Here is a 24229-nt window from a genome sequence, read left to right on the forward strand (position 1 = left end):
TAAAAAGAAACAGATCAAAGGAAGGGGTGGGAGGCTTGGGGAACACATCTAAAGGCACAGATAGAAAAAAAAATTGATCTGTAAAATCCTTAGATGAATATAGGACATGGTAAAAAAGAAGCGAAATATGCACAAGACAAAAGCATACATCATTATACAAGTAAAAGACTTATAAAAGACAACACATGAAAATAGATAAACGGGGTTAGGTAGATAAATGGGAAGCATGAAAAAATGGTGCAGTCAGCAGTGGCTGAACAGCATAGTTGGGAGCAAAAAAGCTGGTGCCCACCAAAGGATAGCTGACAAATACTATGAAACACATAATTTACCCTACCCCAAACAGAAAAGTACAATAATTCAACCCAAATGTGACTGTTTTTCACTCGACCAAGTTGAGTTTTGGTCCTGGATTGGCTCTCAAGCAAAACACATTGCTTCCAGTAAAGGAAAGGGGATCTATGAAAAAAGACTTACACCTGTATAAGGTCTTTCACGACCTCTGGACGTCCCAATGCATGTTACAACCTTGAAACGTGGTCAATGTTGTAATGCAGCCTAACTTGGGCATAGCAAAGGTCCTGCAGACAGCAGTGGGATAATGCTCACATAATCTGCTTTAGTGATGCTTGGTTGAAGGATAAACACTGGACAGAGCGATTCAGGGTCAACCTCTGTTAATGAGCTGGTTTAGGAAGTGGGTGGTTGAAGCTAGAGCTAACAGGTGTGCTTTTGGGGTTTCCCCCTCCTTCCCACCCTAGAAGCAATGGTGAGAGATTGGGCCGCAGGTGCTGGGCTTTTCAGACCACTCAGGCTCCCCTCCCTTCCCGGGGCAACCGCCGCAACCCCTCCTTCCCTGGGGAAGCGATCCCGGGGCCTACAGCAACTTCACAGCCGCCAGGCATGTTCCAAACTGCAGTGAAATGAAAGGCGATGCCTCCGGCCAAGCTCTCAAGTGGTGGGAGGGAAGGTGGACAATGGGGCGCAGCTGTAGGTTCCGACATCGCAATGAGAGCCGAGCCGCTGCTCCCAGCACAGAGCAGGCCGCAGCCTCGATCCTCTCTTACCTCCAAGGCCATGGTTTCCATGGTTACTGAGCGACCCGGAGCCCCCCCCCCCCCCCGCCACTGAGAGGAGTAAGGATTTACCAACACTCAGGCGGGAAGGGGAGACCAGGAATATGTACTGTAAAATAATCTCTAGTTCAGCAAGTATTTCATGATGGTTTTTTTCACTGAAGTTTATTCATTTACTGTTGTAAATATTTTTGAATGCTATTGTTAAGCTTTGTGTGTTGCAATACGGTCTTTCGTAGATTAAGTCCCTTTTCTCTGTGGGAAAGTCCGCACCTTTGCTCTGCGCATGTGTCTCCTTGTGGAGACGTCGCAGGCGGTAGCTGACGCAGGCGCAGTGAGTGGGGAGGAGAGTCAGCTGGCTCAGTGTTGAGGGTTGTAATGTCACCTTGTGGGTGTTGGCTGCTCAACCGGTTAGTGCTCTCTTACGAGTTCAGAAAGTGAGTTTTGGGCACGCTAATAGGTACGGGAGGAATTGCTAGAGTCTGCTTGTTCCCCTGAGAGCCACAGGATAACTTTTCGGTGGGCATTATCATTCAAGTTCCACTCTTGGGCTTAAGTACTAAAGTCAAGTTGTGCTGAGGGAGTCTTTCGGATAAGATGTTAAACTGAGGCTCCACCTGCCTGTTCTGGTGGATGTAAAAGATTCCACTGCACCACTTGGAGGAAGAGCAATCTCTTGCGTTCTGTCAATATTTATTTATCCTCAATCAATATCACAGAAGAACAGGTTATCTGGTCGTTAGTGCATTGCTGTTTGTGGGATTTTGCTGGATACTAATTGACTGCTGTGCTTCCTACATTGCAACAGTAATAAATATATAACATGCATAATATATATGTAATAATACAATGTATAATAACAATAAACAATAACACTTAACAAGTACTTATTGGGTGTAAAGTGCATTGAAACATCTGGTGGTTATCAAAAATCACTATATTAATGCAAGATTGTTCTATCCTTTTTTAGGAGCTGTTGTGATCTTTCCTCAGCACTGGTAATTGTAGAATAGTTCTATCCTGACTCAGACCAGTTAATGTTAACCCTTGGTAAAACACTTCGACTCAGTGACACACTTTCTTAGTGTTTCATCATCACTACAAAAGTGATATAAACTGTCCACGCTCTCCTGCATCTGATTTAAATTCAGATATCTCTTTATTGTTTACAGGCTTTTAAAACCTTATTTTTGTCACATCCAAGTGCCCCTCATTTTGGAGGCTTACATTGAAGTCTATTGTGGTAATTCCTGATATTTTTTCCCCAATATGTTTCATGCTGGTTGGTTCAGGGCAGTCTAAGTGGTGTACTTCCCATTCTGCTATTCTATTTGCTTTGGTTTTGTCAGTTAAGGTGGTAAGTGATAATAGCACTGGGTAAGTAATGGTTTGCAAATAAACTTTCAGGCTTGTATGAAGTTTATTCAGAGGTATTTGTCATTTGCTGTAAAAAAAAAATCTAATTTGACATGTTGAAGTGCTGTATTATGACAAACAATGAGATTAATTGTAGAATAAGGGCAAGGAAATAAGATAGATTTCACAAGTTACTACCAGAGAATCCAGATATGTGAATATTTCATTTTATCTTCCACCACTTGGATTTGTGTGTTGCTTGGAATTTTAGTGTATCCAAAATGTGGAAAGGTTGTTAATTGGTTATTCATGTGACATAATCTTTCAGAGTTGATGACTAACCCTAAATAAGAATTTTAGGCTGTGATTGATTTTCATTCTACCAATTTGTTTGAAGCTGCATTTTTTCAGATGGCTGCAAGGGATGCTGAAATGGCAATTAGGTCTCCTCTCTCTCTCTCTCATACATAGATGCATCCTGTTTTCTCTATCTTCAATTCGGTTTTATTATTTTATAGCATTTCTTTCTCTACAGCCCACTGCATTACTAGATTTGTCTGTTTTTTTTGTCATTAGATATTAATAGGGAATTTTCACAACAGTTATGAATGCTAGTAAAGCCGTATCTTTTCCCATCTCTTTCTCTATAAAGAGAGAATGCAACAGAAATACTGAGATTAATTGACATATCTCATACTTAACTGAGATTGGTGGGTTAGGAAATCACTTAAAGGTAGGTCCCCTGCCAAACACATGGGTTAGTTGGTCTGAAAACCTTCCCTAACATAACAAAAGAAGTACAGATAAAGGAGGTGTTTTGGCCCTGCTTAACTTATTTATCTAACATGGTCTCTCATTTTTATTTCTTTATTCTTTCAATGGATGTGGATGTCACTGTCTATCTCTAATTGCTTTTGAACTGGGTGGTTTGCTAGGCCATTTCAGAGAGCAGTTAAAAGTCAACCACATTGCTGTGGACCTGGAATCACATGTAGGCCAGACCAGATAAGGATAGCGGATTTCCTGCCCTGAAGGACATTAGTGAACTAGATGGGTTTTTGCAACAATTGGTAGTTTCAGTCACCATTCCTGAGACTAGCTTTATATTCCAGATTTATTAATTGTGTTTAAATTCTACCAGCTGCCATGGTGAAATTTGAATCCGCGTCCCCAGAGCATTAGCCTGGACCTCTGGATTACTAGTCCAGTGACGATCCCACTGTGCCACTGTTTCCCCCTAAACCATCTCATCTAACTGACTCTTAAATAGCTATAAGGTGTTTTTTGCAGGTCTGTTTTAAGTACTAACTATTCTCGGGTGAAGAGAACCTTCCTGATGTCAGTCCTAAACTTGCCCTTACATGGCTTGAATGAATATCTGCTTGCCCTGTGCCTTTCCACCTGGTTCACTTTGAAGTCATGTTCTAGTTTTATATACTCCATGATTTAATATCTTATATGCCTCTATAAGAATTACTGTGGATTATCTCCATGCTAAGAAATGTACTAAGTTATAATTTATATAAATGAGCTCAACACAGAACAAAGTGGTTCAATTTGAAGGTGACAGATGGCCTTTTTTTGTAGTCATCTCTGTTCAAGGTTTTCATGTTGAGCCATTCCAAGTGGCATCACCTGTCCTTTATTTTAGTATGTAGCAGCTTATACTTGTAATAAATTTAATCTATTCTGTCCATTCACAGGTTGTGTCTAACTTCTGTTGCTCCAATGCTTTTTTCCCCAACACAAACTCACCACCAGTTCTCACGTGCACAATGAATCCTTCTTGCCATATCATCAGCAAATTTAATCACGTCACTGATGTAAATTAGGAACAACAGAGCTCCTAGCACAAAGCACTGGGCTAATCCACATTATTTCCTTTGTTTTGATCGCCCCCTTAATAAACCCTGTTGCTAACTTCCTTTCCACTGGTTTCTTATCTATTTCTAGATTTTTCCTTGAATTCCCATTGCTTTGAGATTATGCAGCAGCCTTTCATGAGCACCTTTGTCAAAGTCTTTCTTAAGAGTCAAACACTCAATGACATGAAGTTTCCCACAGTTCATTTCAAATATTACCACCTGAAAAGTAAATTAAGATAAAAACAAAACCTTCCTCTACCAAAACCATGTTGCTGCCATGTGTCAAGTTGTTATTGTACAAATAATCCTCAAATCTGAAATGTTGACTCTTTAAAGATACAAAAAAAAATGACAACTGTTTCTAAGTAGGAACATGACAATTTCTGAATTCTGCTTGCTGTTTAGGACCTGAAGCAGCATTTAAATTGTAGCTGCTGTAATTGTTATTCAGCAATAAGTGCAGACATGCAGGCTAACTTGCTAAGTAAGCTGTTTTTGCTTTTTCATTGCAGATGCTAACTGGTTCAGAAGAGATTGCTGGGATCTACCAAGAGTTCAGCAAATTCCCAAACCCACTGAAAGGCTGGACTGGATCACAGGTTTCTTTGAAGCATGGGGGGAAATACTGCACCATCTACTCAGGTATTAGAATGATTGATTGGAAAAAAGGGGAGCATCAAGGTATATGTGTTGATTAGATTGTGCCTTATGTAATTATGGTGTCCTCCCTTAAATCCCAGAAATAAGCCTTGCAAGGAATGAAGTGCCTTTATTGTTTTTAAATAGATTCTTTTCAGTCACAACAATGGGTAACCTAGTGGTTATGGCACTGAAGAATAATACAGTAGAGTGGTTATGGCATGAGATAATATTACAACATGTCAAATTATAAAATTAGAGTTAATGGACCTGATAATTTGTGGGCTAGTATGAGAAGAATAACCATGAAAAATGCTGAATTAAAAATCCATGTGATCATCAATGTCTTTAAGGACATAGAATCAGCCATCATTGCTCTAAGTTATATTCCCACATTTTATGATTCTTTTTACTGTTCTCAACAGTTAAGGATGGGCCTTTCCCATGTCACCTCCATTCCAAGAACAAATAAAAAAATATTCTTCTATGTAAACTCTGTGTGTACAAGTTCAGTAAAATTAATGTGTGGAAAATGTATGAGCTAATCCTCTGAAGTTGTTCCACCTATCTCATTACAAGAGTTATATGAGCTTTGGGTTCTCAAACTGAATGTTTTCACATGAAAGGGAAATAAGGCACCATAACACAGTTTCTCTGTTTGACGCCTAGAAGTGCTTGTTTGATCTTGTATGCTGATCTTATAAATGCAGTGAAAGTATAACTGGGTTTTGTGTTAGCATGTGGATATTTACAGACACTATTATGAATTTCTTTGGTTTGATGTTAAGTGAGATGGGATAATGCATTCAAAATCATTAAATCTCTTGGATGGACTCCTGAAAAGAGTTCTTCTGTAGTAAGATAAAACCTTATATAGTAATGTCAATGAAAATTAAAGGGGCATTGGCTGAATGGAAAACAAGTTTGACACCGTTTTACTAACACAAATTAATGCCTTCATATTTCAGAATGATTTGTGTCTTGGGTTTGAATTTAACTTGAGAGGATTAGCCTTCTTATTAACAAAAAGCCCTGTTTTACATCACTCTGATACTCAGCAGTATCCACGTTTCTGTAAGAAGAAAAAAATACTGGAAATACTCAGGTCAGGCAGCATTTGTGGAAGAGAAACAGAGTTTACGTTTCTTCAGAAGTGGATAAAGTTAAGAGGTTCACTAGTTTCAAGTAAGTACAAAGGCAGAGAAAGAACTAAAGAGGAAGATCTGTGATGGAGTGGAAGGCAGGAGAGATTAAATGACTAAAGGAATGATACTGCAGAGCAAAAAGAGATGTTCTTAGGACGTTTTAATAATAGCAGAATTGTGACCAAGAAGCCCCAGACAGTCCATTTCCATTCTTTTCCACAACAGGACTGCCCTGGTAGGCCTATCATTTCAGCCTGTTCTAGCCCCACAAAACTGTCCAGCTCAACCCTATTTTTATTCCCTTTGTCCAGTTTCTTTCCACTCACATTCACAACTATTCGAGACTCTCCTCCACATCAAGCCTTTCCAGTTTCTTGGCCCTAACTATCTCCATTTTCACCATGGACGTGCAATCCCTCTATGAATCCAATTCCATTCATGACAGCTTGAGGGGCCCTCTACTGCTTCCTTGAATGTAAGACAAGTCCCAATCAAACATCATCTGCCTCCCTGACTTCGTTTTCACATTGAATAACTTCTCCTTGACTTCACTCACTTCTTCCAAATAAAAGGTGTTGCTGTGGTAACCCTTACAGGTCCCAGCTGTGCATGTCTTTTGGTGGGATATGTGGAATGTTCTTTGTTAAAGTCCTACATGGATCCCCTCCCTTATCCTTTTCCAGTGCATTCGTGACTGTATCAATGTCATTTTCCCTCTCTCCATGAACTTAAAAATTTAATCAATTTTGCTTTCAATTTCCACCCTTCCTTCATCTTCACATGGTATATTTCTGACTGTTTCCTTCCTTGATTTCTCCATGTCCATTTCAGGGGTACGCTATTGACCAACATCCATTATAAGATCTCTGATTCCCACAACTACCTAGACCACACTTTCTCCTACTCTATCTTTTGCCCATGGCACCTTTTCATGTAAGTGCAGAAGATGAACCTCTTCCCATCTCACAATCCAGAGCCCCAGACACAGCTTCCAGGTGAAACAGCAATTTATTTGCACTTTTTTTAATTCAGTATTCTGTATTCATCCTTCAATATGATCTCCTTTACACTGGGGAGACCAAGCTCACAGTGGGTAACTGCTTTGCAGAACACCTTCGTTTAGTCCACAAGCATGTGCCCCAGGCCTCAACTCCTCTTTCGTGTCAGCTCTTCATAGCCTCAACTCCCCGATATTTCAAAAATCTATCTACCTCTTCTTTAAGTACTTCCAGTGCTCTAGCCTCCACAACTTTCTGGGGTAGAGACTACCAGACATTCACTACCCTCTGAAAGAAGAAATTCCTTTGCTACTCAGCTTTAAATGAGTGTCCCTTTATTCTGTAACTATGTCCCCTGGTTCATGACTCCCCCAGAAGTGGAAACATTTACCCTGTCAAGCCCCCTCAGCATCTTGTACGCTTCAAGTAGATCACCCCTCATTCTTCTAAACTCTAATGAATAAAGGCCCAACCTGTTTAGCTGTTCTTGGTAAATCAATCCCTTCATCTCAGGAGTCAGCCTCGTGAATCTCTTTTGAGCTGCTTCCAATGCCATAACATCCTTTCATAAATACGGGGACCAAAACTGTACACAATACTTAAGGTGCGGCTTCACCAACACCCTGTACAGTTGTAACAAGACTTCCCTATATTTAAATTCTGACCCCCTAGCAATACAGGCCAAAATTCCATTTGTCTTCTTAATTAATTGCTGCACTGCATGCTAGCTTTTTGTGTTTCATGCACAAGAACACCCAGATTCCTCTGTGCTGCACTTTTTTGCAGCCTCTCTCCATTTAAATAATAGTCTGCCTTTTGATTCTTCCTTCCAAAATGCATGACCTCACAATTTCCTCCCTTAAACTCCAACTGCCAAGTTTTTGCCCACAGACTCAACCTATCTGTATCCCCTTGCAGATTTCTTATGTCCTCATCACAACATGTCCTCATGCCTATTTTTGTATTGTCAGTAAATTTGGATACATTACACTCTGTCCCCTCCTCCAAGTCATAAATATAGATCGTAAGTAATTGAAGCCCTAGGACTGATTCTTGTGGCATGCCACTGGTTACATCTTTCCAACCTGAAAAAGACCCATTAATCCCAAATCTCTGTCTTCTGTGTGTTAACCAATCATCAATCCATGCTAATACATTACCCCCAATCACATGAGCTCCTATCTTGTGCAATAACCTTTTATGTGGCACCTTTATCGAATGCTTTCTGGAAATCCAAATATGCTGCATCTACTAGTTCCACATCAAAGCACTCTATCAAATTTGTTGAAGATGATTTCCCTTTCACAAAATCATGTTGATTCTGTTTGATTGTGTTAAACTTTTCTAAATTTCCTGATGTTTCTTCCTTAACAATGGACTGCAGAATTTTCCCAATGATAGATGTTAAGCTGACTGGTCTACAGTTTTCTGCTTTTTGTCTCCCTCCCTTCTTGAACAGGGGCATCACATTAGCAGTTTTCCAATCTGCTGGGACCCTCCCAGAATCAAGGAGATCTGGAATATTTTGACCAATGCCTCCACTATCTCTGCAGCCACTTCCTTTAATTGTAAGGAGTGTATGTAGAAGCATAAAATTATAGAGGTACTGCAAGCTGTAAAAGCATAAAATTAGAGAGGTACTGCAAGATTAAATGAATTGGCAAAATTGGCAAATGCATTTCAATTTAGGCAAATGTAAGGTGTTCCATTTTGAACCAGAAAGGTAGAATAGGGCACTTTGTAAATGGTGCAAAGCTCAAAACAGTGGAGGTTCAAATAGACTTGGGGGTACAGAGATCATTAGAATGTCATGAACAGGTACATACAACGATCTAAAAGGCCAATGGAATGCTGACCTTTGTATTGAGAGGGTGAGAATACAAAGTGGGGGGGGGGTGGTAAAAGTCATGTTTCAACTATATAAACCCCTGGTTCAACCACACCTGGAGCACTGTGAGCAGTTTTGGGCACCACAACTTAGGAAAGATATGTTGATCTTGGAGGGAACACAGCGTAAGCTTGACCAGAATGATATCTCGACCCTAAGGGTTAAATTCTGAGGCAAGATCACACAAACTAGAGCTAGACATTTCAAGAGTGAATTTAGGAAACAATTCTACATGTAAGGGATAGTAGAAGTTTGGAACTCCCTTCTGCAAATTGGAATTGATTCTAGATCATTTGTAAATTTTAAATTTGAGATTGATTGACTTTGTTACTAATAGGTGCTAAGGGAGATTGGGGCAAAGGCAACTAGCTGTTAGGTCATAGATCAGCTTTGAGCTCATTGAATGGCAGAACAGGACCAAGGGCTAAATTACCAACTCATGTTCCCATGTGTCTAACACATTTACAGTGTCACAGCAAATAGCAACCAGACCAATTCTTACCCCACTGGAGGTACACAGAATCACAGAATCTTAACAGTGCATAAGGAGGCCATTTGGCCTGTTGAGTCTGCACTGGCTGTCTGAAAGAGCATTCTGCCTAGTTCCACTCCCCCGTCCTGTCCCGGTAACCTTGCACATTTTTTTCTTTTCAGATAGCAATCCAATACCTCAGTTGAACCTGCCTCCAGTGCCCTCTCATTCTAGAGTCCAATCACCCTTTGGGTGAAAAAAATTTTCCTCACATACCGTTACTCCTTTTGCCAATTATTTTGAACGTGTGCTCTCTAGTTCTTGATGCTCTTTTGAGTGGGAACAGTTTCTCACTATTTACCCTGTCCATACTCCTCAGGATCTTGAATACCTCTACCAAATCTCCTCTCAGCTTTTTTTTTTCCAAGGTAAACAGTTCCAAGCTCTTCAATTTATTCTCATAGCTACAGTTCTTTATCCCTGGAATCATTCTTGTGAATCTCCTCTGTACTCTCTCCAAAGCCTTCACATCCTTCCTCAAGTATGGTGCCCAGAACTGGACGCAATACTTCAGATGAGGCCTAACTACTATTTTATACAAATTCAACATTACCTCTTTACCCTTGTATTTGATTCCCCTGTTAATAAAGCCTAAGATACTATATGTTTGCTTAACTGTTCTCTCAACATGCCCTGCCATCTTTAGTGACTTATGTACATAAAGACTGAGGCCCCTCTGCTCCTGCACCTCTTTTAGGGTTTCTCCCTCTATTTTATCCTGTGTCTCCATATTCTTCTTGTCAGAGTGAATCACCTCACGTTTCTCTGCATTGAACTTCATCTGCCACTTGTCTTCCCAATCCACAAAAATGCCTTTGTCCTTTTTAAAGTTTGAAAGTTTGTCTTTTGCTTCATGTCATCTATTGATGGGAAATGATGATGCTTAATTTCTGTTGCAGAATGGTCTCAGAGAGATCTGGAGCGAGCTGAGTGGGTGAAGTTCTGCCGAGAGTACATTGTATTCTGTGATGAAAATTCCATTGTGCACACTTGCCCTTCAGGAAAATGCACAGAATTGCGGGGCGAGTGAGTATAACCAGGGCAGTGCTATGCACAGATCAAGAGATCATTGACTAATAATTGTTTGGTAGTACAGAACTTGAGTATTACTGAAAAAAAATATACTATCGAAACTTTTTGTCTTTGCAATCATCAGGACAGCTACAGTAAAGATAAACCAACAGTAAAGGGAACAACTATTTATACTGCAAAAGAGAGTGCTGATTGGTTGGCGAGTGGACTCTGATTGGTAGAGACAATGCCATGGAGAATGCAGCAGAGAACTGTTAACTGCCAAGTTTTAGTTTCAAATTCAAACCAGGCAAGTTGACTTTGGCCGAGGCATTGCCATGGGGAATGATTGAGGGAATGGTGGCTTCCCCAAACTTTTTTTGAGTTGGAGAAGGTGGAATGTGTGGACATGCTCCTTCTGTCTGCAAAGGACAGGACCCTGTGTGTGAATATATGTGGCTTCCGTACAAATCCACAAAAATGTCTTTGTCCTTTTTAAAGTTTGAAAGTTTGCCTTTTGCTTCATGTCATGTATAGATGGGAAATGATGCTTAATTTCTGTTGCAGAATGGTCTGAGAGAGATCTGAAGTGAGCTGAGTGGGTGAAGTATTAACTACGTAGATGATGGGATAGGGAACCTCATGTCCAAATTTGTTGTTGATACAAAGATAGACGACATTGTATTGGTGCAGTTTGTTAAATAGTCCTGACGATGCTAAGAATTGCACTGAAAACCAATTTAAGATTATCAGTCGGGCTTGCAGCATGGCTCATTCATGCATGCTAGAAGCCACATATATTCGCACACAGGGCCCTGTCCTTTGCAGGCAGAAGGAGCTTGCCTGCGCATTACAGCTTTTCCAACTAAACAAAAGCTTGGGGGACAGCCATTCCCTGGTTCATTCCCTATGGTAGTGCCTTGACCAGAGTTGACCTCCCTGGTTTGAATTTGAAGCAAAAGCTTGGCAGTTAACTATTCTGTGCTGCATTCTCCATGGCAACGCCTCGTTCAATGAGTCAGCACTCTCTCCTCATGCAGTATAAATTGGTGTTCCTTTTACTGTTGGTTTATCTTGCGTAGCTGTTCTGATGGATGCAAGATGAAAAGCTTTGATTGGGTGTCTCTTTTTTTCCTGCAATACTTAAGGTCACTGACTGTTGATTTAAGCTCTATCTCTGGCAAGTTTAACTCCAGTGCTTCATCTGGGGAGCTGTGGTATCTATTACCATACTGGGTGATATCAACTGACATAATACAGACCAGGGATTGGAACCTGACATCTCTTTCACTAAATTGTCAGGATCTGGAATGATCTACCTGAAAAGGTGGTGGAAGCTGATTCCATTAATAATTTGAAAAGGCAGTTGAACAGGTACTTGAGAATGACAAACTTAACAGGGTTGCAGACATAAAGTGAGAGTGTGTGACTAAATATGATTGCTCTTTCAAAGAGCCAGTACAGGCATGATGGGTAAAACAGTCTTCTTTCTTGTAAATTTCTACGAAGCTCCTTCTGTATATGGTTCAATGACATAGTTGTGATAATTTCTTATACAGTGGTCAATTTATTGTCTTGATGTTATGATAGAATTGATGAGAATGGGGGTGAAGGAATAAAACAATTCTTGATCTAATTCTACTGTTCCATGAAAGGATTTAGAAGTTTTTTTCTATATTAGAATGCTTGAGTCATTAGCTGACAGGATTGTGAATTAGCATTAAGGCAATGAGTTTGTTAGATTTTACTTCAGAATTAACATTATTCTGAACTTTGACCCACAGATTACTGAATAGAGCTTCACCCTCTGGCACTTTGAAAGCTGTCCTCAGGGGGCATACCAACAAGAAGGGGGAGGAACAGCAATATCTGGAGGTAATTAAGGCTAAGGCACCATGAAGAAGGGAAGGAGCTTAGTTTAAGTGTGTGGGTGCATTATCTGCTGGAATGTACTGCAGCACTGGATGGAATAAGCAGAAAAGATTAAAATTGACGGAATATTTTCTCCCCTCCACCCCACAAGTCCCCTAAAAAAGCTTGTTAAGGCTGAGGGTACTCCCAGATGAAATCGAATTACATCTCACTAGAATTTAACGTGTGCTAGTTTGTGTAGATTCACTATCAACTCCTGAAAAGCCACAAGGAATGTCTCAATTTATAAAATGATTCTGTAAGGACATGTTCCACTCGGAACCATCATTTGCTATGTGAAACATGATGGTTTTTGATTTTCTGGGATTATGAAAGTACAGCCCTCACCACTTCTAGTAGTTGCATTGGCGCTAATGTGATTTGCCTGCTATGTGCGTTGGAAGGTTGGAAGAAATACCACTATAACTATTGAATAAAACTTGCAAGTCACAATGGAAGCTGTAATCCCACACCATTTACAGGGGATTAAGCACACAAAATAATTGGATTTTAATGAGGTACTATTTGTTTATTGAACATGTTTATTACTACAAAGATTGCTGAGTAGTGTAAACTGTAACCAAGCGCCAGTTACAGGTGATTAAATATATAAAGAGGTTGCACTTTAACAAGCTGTAGACTACTGAGGGGAACATAGGAATACTCATAGGCCATTCAACCCCTCAAGCCAGCTCAGTTATTTGGTTAGACCATGGCTGATCTGTATCTTAATTTTGCCTACCTGTTTCAGCTTGGTAAACTTTACTACCCTCACCAAACAAAAACCTATCAGTCTCAATTTAAGATTTACAACTGATTTTGCCTCAACAACTTATTGGAGGAGAGAGTTTCAGATTGCCAGAGTGAACCCGTGTTTGTACCCAATATACCCAGCGCACCTAATGCACTGTAAGTAGCAACTTTATCATTGATTATAATGGAAATGGAAGTTGTTAGCACTTTTTGGCTAATGTAAATGACTGCAAGTATCAAGGTGGGTGGCTTAAATATTGAGGACTATCAGCCAAGGAAGGTAGCTGGTCTGCGATGAATAATGTAGTGTAGGAATTTTATTGATTTTAAGTTTGAATATGAACAAACTGTTGCAAAACATTTCCTCAGAAAATGAAGTGGCTGGAAAGAATCCATGGCACTGTAACTTGTGGAAGGAGCAGGCTTGATGTCCTGATTGTCCAAAATGGTCTTTCTTGCTGTACACTTTTTAGCTTTCCTATGCCCCAGGTTCTTTTTAATGAAAATTGCCTGCATTCATTGTTGTGGGGGGAGCTGCTTCAGGGAATAAACATAGCAATTTTGTTTTAAATTCATGTTGTTCCTGAACTTGGATTTGACTGCTACCTTCATCTGATGCTGATTAATTGAGATATTGCATTCTGCTGCTATAACATCATCAAAAGTGAAGTGAAAACCCCTATTACAGCACTTCTGGTTGCTATATTGGCGGAGTTGTACCAGCTCTGAGGAAATTTCTGGCCATAATGTATGAGTGTCATGTATAATTGTCTGGATAAATTTAAGAGTTTAAAAATAAATAAAGCTCTCCTGATGGTTTAGTATACAAGTGCACTTCTTGGTCATGGTAGTGAGCCAGATAGAATGCCAAGGCCCTGCTTTTGAAAACCTGCCTATGCTGTGTTGGCTGATTTCAGCCGAGACAGTATCAATTGATCTGAATGCCCTGAGCTAGGAAAGTGGAAAGACAGCCAGTGTTGCCACATCTGATATATTTAATACTTTGCAGTGGAATGAGCACAAATAGGAGTGTTTCATGAAAACGGTCTTGGGTTTAGCTATGATGCCATCCATGAATGAATAGCCCACCATCATTCACTGACCATTTTTGCATGAGGATTGATTATTTAGCAAGGTTTCACAGCACTCCCGGCACTCGTAGCTGAATGCACTCCAAGTCATTACCTTAAGAAGAGAGAAAATTGACAAAATGTATGTAAGTGTTTTTCTTAGAATTGACAGCACAGAAACAGCCATTTGACCCAACAAGCCTATGCTGTTGTTTATAGTCCACATGAGTCTCCTGCCATTTGACTGTAATTGTGGATTTGAACCATGCTGAAGCACATGTGTAAGTTGTAGGAAGCAAAGACTAATTAAAAGCTGCCAAAAAGCATTTCAATTTCTAGCAGTGACTGCATACTTGAGCCCCTAAGCTTGATCAGCTTTGACCTTGACTTTTAACAACTTGGACCCAAGTTTGTTTGCTTAAGTAGGAAAAGGATGAGCTCTACATCAAGCAAATCAAAATGATGATTGTGGATTTCTGGACATGTTGACAGGTACCCTTGAATCTCAGATACCTGAATGACAAAAAAAATCAGGGAAGCTATGGGACTGAAGATCTTTAAGTCAATCAACATGTATGTCCTGTTTTGTGACTCGAACCTTAACAATCAACCCTGAATCACACAAGATTACTCATTGGAGAATACATAGGATTCCTACCACATTTTGCATAGCGTTAAAGTTAAATTCAGCACAATGCACACTATCTATGGTATGGTGCAAGCCTCGCATATAGGGCTGAATTCTCGTGCCTGAGTTCTGCTCCTGCCATCTGGAGGAATTGTGGGTTGTGAAATCACACATGTTGAAGCCATCAGAGATGGACGCTATACAAGTATGTAGGGAGGTTCAAGTGTGCCTCCATTCCTGGTCACCGGCCATAGATCAGCTAATTCACAAAGCCAGATAGAGCCTTCAGAGATAAGTGGGAAATTCCCCACCATTAGGCACACTGCTAGAGTTGTGGTCAATTCTCAGAGCGGAGGCTTCCAAATTGTCTGCTTGCTCAACTGCTGGAGGGCCACCATGATTTTATGGGCAACCTCCGAACATGATAGCCCCCCCCACCACCCCCAGTGCACTGGACGAAAAATCCAATTCATGTCAGGAGAGTGCCCGAATTAAGTACCTACCACAGCTAGACTGGTAACCATTTCTCTCATTGTCTCTTCTTGAAAATCCCATGGAGCAGGGAGTTAGCCCAATAGGAATTTCCTCCCATTTTCTGGCTTCCCTGCTTCCAGACCCTCTGCCACAGGCCATTGATAATTCGGCCCATAGTGTCAAGCTTGTACATGTTTGCACTCTTAACTCTGAGTTCAAAGGTCATAGATGCAAGCCCTATTTCAGGGATTTGACGCTCAGTCTACACTGATATTTGAGCGCAGTATTACAGGACTGCACTGCAGGAAAATGTAGTCTTTTGGATGAGATATTAAACTGAAGCCCAGTCTGCCCTGTTGGGTGGATATAAAAGATCTCATGGCACTATTAGGAAGAAGAGCACCAGAATACTCCTGGTGCCCTTGCCAACCTTTATCCCTCAACCAACGACACTAAAACAGATCAGTCATTTGTCTCACTGCTGTTTGTGGGACCTTGCTGCATGCTGATTGGTTGCCACATTACATTTGAAGAACTATTGTAATATAAAGTACTTCATTATTACTTAATTCTCTTCATTGTTGCCCAGTCAACACAGGGGAGCTTTCAGTGGTGTAGCATAATGTTGCAACCATTTTCCTGGCAATGTTAAAAGCAGAGTGTACAGTTATTTAGCTATAATGTTCCATGCATAAAATCTTCACTGTCAGTCTTAATACTTTTGCTGTGGATTGATTGCTCTTACCCACAGATTTGGAGCAAAACCTCAAAGGAGAGCAGCATAAACCTGACAGCACTTGACAAGCATGGCAAGGTGTATGAAGATGGTATGTGTTTACTCAATCATCTCCACACTTTGCAAGTGTCTGAGAGCCACGTAGTGTTAAGCAGAAATTTCTTCCAGTTAAATGTTGGGAAAATTGATGGCGTTGTTTTTGGTCGCCACTCCAAACTCTGTCTCCTAGCTACAGCTCCTTTCCTCCAGCTGGCAACAGTATGAGACTAAACCATTTTTTTTTTCAATCTTGGTGTTGTATCATGGCTGCAAGAGCAGGTCAGAGACTGGGAATTCTGTGGCAAGTAACTCACCTGACTCCCCAAAGTCTGTCCACCATCTGCAAGGCTCAAGTCAGGAGTTTGATGGAACAATCTACACTTGCCTAGATGGGTGCAGTTCTAGCAATACTCAAGAAGCTCAACACCATCCAGGACAAAGTAGCGCACTTGATTGGCACCCCACCCACCACCTTTCACAATCACTTGCTCCACAACTGATGCATAGTGGCGGTCGTGTGTACCATTTACAAGATGCACTGCAGCAACTCACCAAGGCTCCTTTGATGATACCTTTCAAACCCATGACCTCTACCACCAAGAAGTACAAGGAGAGCAGATGCATGGGAACACCACCACCTGCAAGCTTACCTCCAAGCCACACACAATCGTGACTTGGAACTATATTGCTGTTCCTTCTCTGTTGCTGGGTCAAAGTCCTGGAACTCCCTTCCTAACAGCACTGAAGGTGTAACCACGCAACATGAACTGGTTCAAGGAGGCAGCTCACCGCCACCTTCTGAAGGGCAATTAGGGATAGACAATAAATGCTGGCATAGCCAGCAATGCCCACATCCCATGAAAGAATAAAAAAAAATTGACCCTGAGCTGAGCTTACAACCATATATTTGTACCTAAAGCTAAGATGGTCTATTTCCTCTTTTGTTACATTGTCAGATTTCGCTCCAGTCGCACCTCATGTGCTGAAACCCTTCACCTGTGCCTTTGTTACCTCAAGACTTGACTATTCCAAAGCACTCCTGGTTGGTCCCCAACGTTTTACCTATTGTAAACTTGAGGTCTTCCAAACCACTGCTGCCCGTGTCTTAACTCACTCCAAGTTCCGATTACCTGACACCACCTGTGCTTGTTGATTTGCATTGGTTTCTGGTAAAGCAATGTCTTGATTTTAAAATTCTTATCCTTGTTTTCAAAGCCTTCCATAGCCTTGCCCCTCCCTATTTGAGCCCCAAGATATCTGCAGTCATCTAATACTGGCCTCTTCAGCATTCTCGATTTTAATCTCTTCACCATTGGTGGCTGTGTCTTCAGCTTCTGAGACTGAGCTTTTGAATACCATCTTTATACTTCTTCACCTCCTTGAGGAAATAGTTTAAAAATTGCCTCTTTGACCAAGCTTTTGGTCATCTAATTTAATATCTTTCTGTGCCTTGATTACATGTTTTAATTTGTACTGCTGCTGTGAAACATCTTGGGATGTTTTATTATGTTAATGATGCCATATAAATATAAATTGTTGTTGATACTAAGTCTGTTCATAGTTCACTGGTTTAGTCTGGAACAATTTTGTTTCCCTGAACACACATTTACATCTTATCAAATTAGCTTATTAAATGCACACTTGTGGGATATCTAATTTTTGTCGCTTGGTAGAACCGAACTTGAGTATTATGAAAAAAAGAGACATGAAGTTGGAGCTTTTTGCCTTGCACTCATCAGGACAGAATTGCAAGAGTGTCCCCGAAGCTTTAATTTGGTAGTAAAAGTAGCAATGCACGGACATGTTCTTTGTGCTGGCAAAGGACAGGACCCTGTGTGTGAATATATGTAGCTTCTAGCACGCGTAAGTGAGCCATACTGCGAGCCCAACTGATAATCTTTAATTGGTTATTCATGTAATTCTTAGCACACTCAGGACTGTTTAGTAAATGTTGTCCAATTGCGGAATCACATCTAAAATTGGGCACTTCTGAGTTTTGCAAACACAGGTTAGTTGAGTACAGTAAGTAATTTGCCTGTTGCGAGCAGCCAAAGGGATGCGCAGTTTGATATGATCCACCTGTTGTTAGGGCATACGGCCTATATGCCTGGTATCACACCGGCACTGAAATTCATTTACCACATTACTCATTTGTGTGATAGGCAGAGTGTCATTTGGCTTGATGACAGGATCCTGTTACTGGAAAATACCACTTTGTTGCCACTGCATAGTAGCAGTGTGAAACAGCTAGCTACACCTGTTGTTTAAATTTTTGAGATACAATAGTTGTTTGGTAGTACAGAACTTGAGTATTGTTGAATAAATGACATGTCAGTCACCATCAATGGTGCATTCTCCATGGCAATGCCACTTGTCAATCTATCAGCATCCTCTTCACATACAGTATAAATTGTTGCTTTCCCCCCACACAATGGTGTTCTTGCAAGTGTTCTAATGAGTTCAAGACAAAAAGCTTAGACATGTTTCTTTCTAACATACCTTACCCTTCCAGGGTAATCTGAGGTAAACTGGGCACTGTTCAGGTCCGTGGGCAGCCTTAGGCCCATCCGTGAGTTTGTGTGAGATATGGCAAGCAATGATCTGACCGAGGTAGCTATTATTCTGCAGGATAGCTTTGTTGTGCCCTATTTCAGCATCAAGCTTGCACAGTGAGCAAATGGCTCAGGCCCTATTTACGAGGTTGCCAATAAGGCCAATCTTATAGCACATGGAACTATAGGAATCCCAACTCATGTATTGAGAAGTGAAGTTGGGCTGCATTGTGCCTTTTTCAACTGAACAAAAGCTTGGGGGACATTCCCAATGGCAATGCCTTGATCAATCAGAGTCAACTTCCTTGTTTTAAATTTAAACAAAAGCTTGGCAGCTAACTGTTCATTGGGTGCATTCTCCATGGCTACCCATCAGAGTCTACTTGCCAACCAATCAGCACCCTCTTCTCATGCAGCATAAATTATTGTTCTCTTTGAGATTTGGTATTCTTGTGATTCTGCCCTGATGGGTGCACTTCAGAAAGCTTCGACAGTTTGTCTGTTTTTTTCAGTAATATCTAATTCTGCGCAACCCAAATAATGTAATTATAAGAATAGAATCATTTTAGGGAAGAAGTTGTGCTGTGATCTATATGTTACACTATCAGTTTGCTATTTTAAATATTTTATTCAGGTTTCCAAAGATGATTATCAAAAGGTTTGGTTACATTTTTAATGAGGGAATATCTGTTGTTTTTCTGGAGGTCCTTTGCCATTTATTTTGATTGCAGCTTCTAAGATTGACGTGTGTGCTGTCTTTTTTGCTAGATATTAACCAGTAACTGATTTCTCTTATTGTCTTTCCCTCTGCTCTCACCACCCAGATCAATTTGGTTGTCTTGCATGGTCTCATTCTGAGACTCATATTCTGTACATTGCTGAAAAGAAAAGACCCAAAACAGCATCCTTCTTCCAAACTAAACTAGCGTTCAGTGCTGAAGAGGAGAATTACAACAGCAATAAATCGAAAAAATGTCAAAAACCAGTGCAAGTACAGTACTGTTATTATTTATAGACATGCCTCCAGAAAAACATTAGATCTGATGTTCTTATTCCACAAGACTGCCATTTGTTAGCTCAGAGACAAATGGGAGCTATGTTCACTGAACAATCTTTAACCTCTCATTCACCATTGGCTAGCTAATTGCAAGTCAGGATGAATTACCTCCAGCTTTTTGTCTCTGTTTTGGTAGTTGATTTTCACTACAACTAAAAATACTGGGCTAGCTCTGCCTTCATAGTGCTCTCTTGCTCTCTGTCGTGAAACTATTAATGTGTATAATATTTTGGAAAATACTTTTCTTAAAATTGAGGTTTAGTCTGTGGGTGTATCTTAATTATATTAAAGCCAGCTAGCCTGGATGCTTTGATGGTACTATTTTTGAATGTAAGAGAGAAAATGTGCATTTGCATTTTTTGAATAAAGCATTCAAGAAGTGGGGTGAAAACTTGAAGCCTTTCTAGCAACAACCAAGCAATATGTTTAAAACAAAAACAGAATTACCTGGACAAACACAGCAGGTCTGGCAGCATCGGCGGAGAAGAAAAGGGTTGATGTTTCGAGTCCTCATGACCCTTCAACAGAACTGATCTTTCTTTACAAGGAGAGGGAAATATAAGCTGGTTTAAGGTGGGGGGTGGGAGAGAAGTGGAGGGGGTGGTGGTGTTAGGATAGGAGCAGATCATCAAAAGATGTCACAGACAAAAGAGCAAAAGAACACAGAGGTGTTGAAGTTGGTGATTTCATCTAAACGAATGTGCTAATTAAGAATGGATGGTAGGGCACTCCAGGTATAGCTCTAGTGGGGTTGGGGGAGCATAAAAGATTTAAAAATAATGGAAATAGGTGGGAAAAGAAAAATCTATATAAATTATTGGAAAAAAAAAACAAAAGGAAAGGGGAAGAAACAGAAAGGGGGTGGGAATGGAGGAGGGAGCTCAAGACCTAAAGTTGTTGAATTCAATATTCAGTCCGGAAGGCTGTAAAAAGCCTAGTCGGAAGATGAGGTGCTGTTCCTCCAGTTTGCGTTGGGCTTCACTGGAACAATGCAGCAGGCCAAGGACAGACATGTGGGCAAGAGAGCAGGGTGGAGTGTTAAAATGGCAAGCGACAGGGAGGTTTGGGTCATTCTTGCGGACAGACCGCAGGTGTTCTGCAAAGCGGTCGCCCAGTTTACGTTTGGTCTCTCCAATGTAGAGGAGACCACATTGGGAGCAACGAATGCAGTAAACTAAGTTGGGGGAAATGCAAGTGAAATGCTGCTTCACTAGATAGGAGTGTTTGGGCCCTTGGACGGTGAGGAGAGAGGAAGTGAAGGGGCAGGTGTTACATCTTTTGTGTGGGCATGGGGAGGTGCCATAGGTAGGGGTTGATGAGTAGGGGGTGATGGCGGAGTGGACCAGGGTGTCCCAGAGGGAACGATCCCTACGGAATGCCGACGGTGGGGGGTGAAGGGAAGATGTGTTTGGTGGTGGCATCATGCTGGAGTTGGCAGAAATGGCGGAGGATGATCCTTTGAATGCGGAGGCTGGTGGGGTGATAAGTGAGGACAAGGGGGACCCTATCATGTTTCTGGGAGGGAGGAGAAGGCGTGAAGACGGATGCGCGGGAGATGGGCTGGACACGGTTGAGGGCCCTGTCAACGACCGTTGATATGTTTATATTACTGATAAAATTGGTACTACAAAAAGGGCTTTCATTGTTAAAAGGTGAAGTTCAAAGAGGCTGATGAGACAATGAGAATTTGAATTCAATCAGTGGTGGCAGGTATAACTTCAGTTTTTGGGTGTGCAGGACAGAGGCAATTTGAGATCAAAAGGCAGCTGCAAGCCTCCAACTGGCTCCACAGGAACCAAGTGGGAACCTCATTTTGAATTCGTAAGGTGAAAATGCTTTGCTTGGTGTTTGGTTAAGTCTGTGGGTTGCTATTGCCTTAATGGAAATTAGTTTGGGAATTTGTTAAAAGTTATGATAGTAGTAATTTGTAGCTATGTGTATATCTTTTTTAACCTGTATAAATTAATAAAATGTTTCCTTTAGTTTAATGTAATACCTCGAGAACTGGTGGCCTGATTCTGAATTTAGAGTCCCATCTCAAACATAACACTTAAAATGATAGGTTATGACAGATGTTTAAAATTTCCCTCTGGGATTTTTAAATAACTCTGCTTTATCAACTGCATTGGTCATAACATCCTCCATCAAAAAAAATGTCAGGGAATTACTGCCACATTGCATACCCTTGGGAGCTCTTGATCATCAGGAAGGAGATGGAAGAAAAGGCCTTTTGCCTGATCATCTTGTCAAACACAGGAGAGCTGCTTGATCTGCTTGAATAGTGTGCAGAATAAGACAGTTTACATGTGAAGCATTCTTACTTGGCCAAATGATCTTTATTCTGTGATCTTATCTTGCAGGGGGATCAGTATCTGTATTGGGAGGACTGGGGGGAAACCCTGGTAAAAAGGAACACCCCGGTACTGTGTGTATTGGATATTGAGAGTGGCAACATCTTTATAATGCAAGGAATTCCTGAACACATTTCTCCTGGGCAGGTTGGTGTAATTCTTCAGTTATTCACATCTCTCTTTTATTAGGCTTCAAGTGTTAACGTCATAAATCACAACTATGCTCTTTGAGGTGGCAAGATATATTAAGAGCATGAATGTGCTGTGGGATAGACTGATAATATTGTTTTATGTGTTTTCTGATCTCTTCCATGCAATCAGTGGTATCCCTAAGTGGAGGTTCTGTTCTCCCTTACCACACCACATTAGATGTAAAACATTACAGTATTGGTAACCCAGACATAGACTAGAACGTCCTTGAGTTACCTGGCCTACAACAGTATTGGTGCATGCTTGCAGCCTGTCCTCGTGGGTGAATGAAAAAAATAACGTCACAGGAATGAAATTCTTACACCAATTACAAAAAAAAAATCTGTTCATCCGAGGTAGAAAATTGGAATTTGATCTAATTAGTAAAACCTTACTATGGCCTCTGATTGTCTTTGATTTTTCACCATTTTCAGTATCCAGAGGAGCCTTGGTTATTTACAGTAGTGAGAGCATTTGAATGTACACTGACCATCTGCAGGAGTTGATATGACAGCAGTAATGCCAGATGATGTTTTTGCACCTGACTGTTTACTGTTCCCTCTGTTCTTAGTTGCAGTTTAGAAAGCAGATACCTCCATTAACATTTTGGAGATGTAATTTAAGAAGGAAAAATGTAACAAAAAGATGCCATGTTCAAAGTAGCTTGTATTCCTTCCACCATTGGTACTCTATACATGTTGAAGATCAAAATAAACATTTAATTTTATCTGTAATAATGTTTATAGTGAACTAAACAATTAATTTTCCCACAATGCTAAGTCTTACACGAAGAAATATCTGTTCTTTACGCTGTCTGAGACACTCCCATTGTGCTTCGTGCTGTAGAACTGTTAGCAGATATTTTCTGTAGCAATTTCATTTGTGACACAAAGTTTTGTCTCTGACATCAGCAGTAGAGGGCCACTTCCCCCTTTCCAGAAGTGGAGCTGGAAAGGAGGGAGTTGCAAATTACTGCTTCTTGACTGCCTCTGATTACAAAGTATAAAAAATTAGCAAGGGCAGTGACAAGGGATTTGGCTATGTCCTTTTATTAACAGTCAGGAATTATAGAGCAACTCAGCTGAAATACCGACTGTAGTACAGCAATGAAACTAATAAATGGTACTGTATCATTTCTTCGTGTTATTTTCAGTTACTTAAAATCAGATGAAGTACTAGACACTGATTAAAAATGCTGTTTTTTTTGTGATAAACCCATTTTCAGCTATAATATTAAAGCTGTGGCATGTTATATCCAAGAATATTTTTAATGCAAAAAAATTAAGTTTTAAAACACTGCCCGATTGCACTGATTCATGGAACATTTTTACCTTTGGCAATATTCAAATGCGTTTGAGCAGCAATTTAACCAAAAAGACACTCTTCTGAAAACTAGCGCAATTTGTGCCCAGATCTCCAATTGTGCCCAAAGTGAAACTCTACCCGACATTGTCCATCTGTTGTTGGAATTTTTTTTTATGTATGGGTAAGGGACTATAGGAGGCCATCTGAGCAGCTATTGCTATAAAGCGATTTGTAGCAAGAGGTTAATATTAGGAGTATGATGTTTGAGTTAATGCCAGTCCTATAATGCCAAGTTCTTGACTGGCTTCCAGAATACCGGGGACAAAATTTGAATATGGTTGTAATAAATAAATGTTGCTTTATATCCAAGAATTTGAAGACTGCAAATATACATTTTCTGTATCTCAAAGGTTATGGACAACATAAGCAGATCTGCTTACTGCTATGTTTTTCAGGCAATCTGGGCCCCGAAGGACACTGGCATCATATTTGTTGGCTGGTGGCATTTGCCTTGGCGACTAGGTCTCAAGTACTGCACCAACCGCAAGTAAGTCATTGAATGATATCCCTAAAGCAGTTCGGGCAACACTTAAAGTCTTAAAAAATACTTGGATTTCTATCGTGTTTTTCATGACTTCAGGATGCCCCAAAGCA

The 24229-nt window shown here is 40.6% G+C and overlaps 2 protein-coding genes across 6 annotated transcripts in view; one reads left to right on the top strand and one right to left on the bottom strand.

Annotated features, from left to right (window-relative positions):
• Window positions 1-1301, bottom strand: part of apeh (acylaminoacyl-peptide hydrolase) — a 90239-nt gene extending 88938 nt beyond the window's left edge. The window contains exon 1 of the mRNA XM_041190865.1: window positions 1068-1301. Coding sequence (XP_041046799.1) covers window positions 1068-1088 — 21 coding nt within the window. The 5' untranslated portion in view covers window positions 1089-1301. The remainder of the gene's footprint in view (window positions 1-1067) is intronic.
• A 98-nt stretch (window positions 1302-1399) lies between these two features.
• Window positions 1400-24229, top strand: part of LOC121279656 (acylamino-acid-releasing enzyme-like) — a 63357-nt gene continuing 40527 nt past the window's right edge. Inside the window, exons 1-8 of one of the 5 annotated variants that reach the window (XM_041190868.1) lie at window positions 1400-1513; window positions 4810-4939; window positions 10399-10525; window positions 12295-12385; window positions 16098-16173; window positions 19498-19664; window positions 22091-22228; window positions 24031-24122. In XM_041190868.1, coding sequence (XP_041046802.1) covers window positions 4810-4939; window positions 10399-10525; window positions 12295-12385; window positions 16098-16173; window positions 19498-19664; window positions 22091-22228; window positions 24031-24122 — 821 coding nt within the window. In that variant the 5' untranslated portion in view covers window positions 1400-1513. Of the gene's footprint in view, window positions 1537-4809; window positions 4940-10398; window positions 10526-12294; window positions 12386-16097; window positions 16174-19497; window positions 19665-22090; window positions 22229-24030; window positions 24123-24229 lie in introns of all 5 variants that reach the window. The other 4 variants (XM_041190869.1, XM_041190870.1, XM_041190866.1 and 1 more) reach the window with 4 other exon arrangements.

Source organism: Carcharodon carcharias, chromosome 7, assembly GCF_017639515.1.
Source record: "Carcharodon carcharias isolate sCarCar2 chromosome 7, sCarCar2.pri, whole genome shotgun sequence".
In the NCBI taxonomy this organism is placed as follows: Eukaryota; Metazoa; Chordata; class Chondrichthyes; order Lamniformes; family Lamnidae; genus Carcharodon; species Carcharodon carcharias.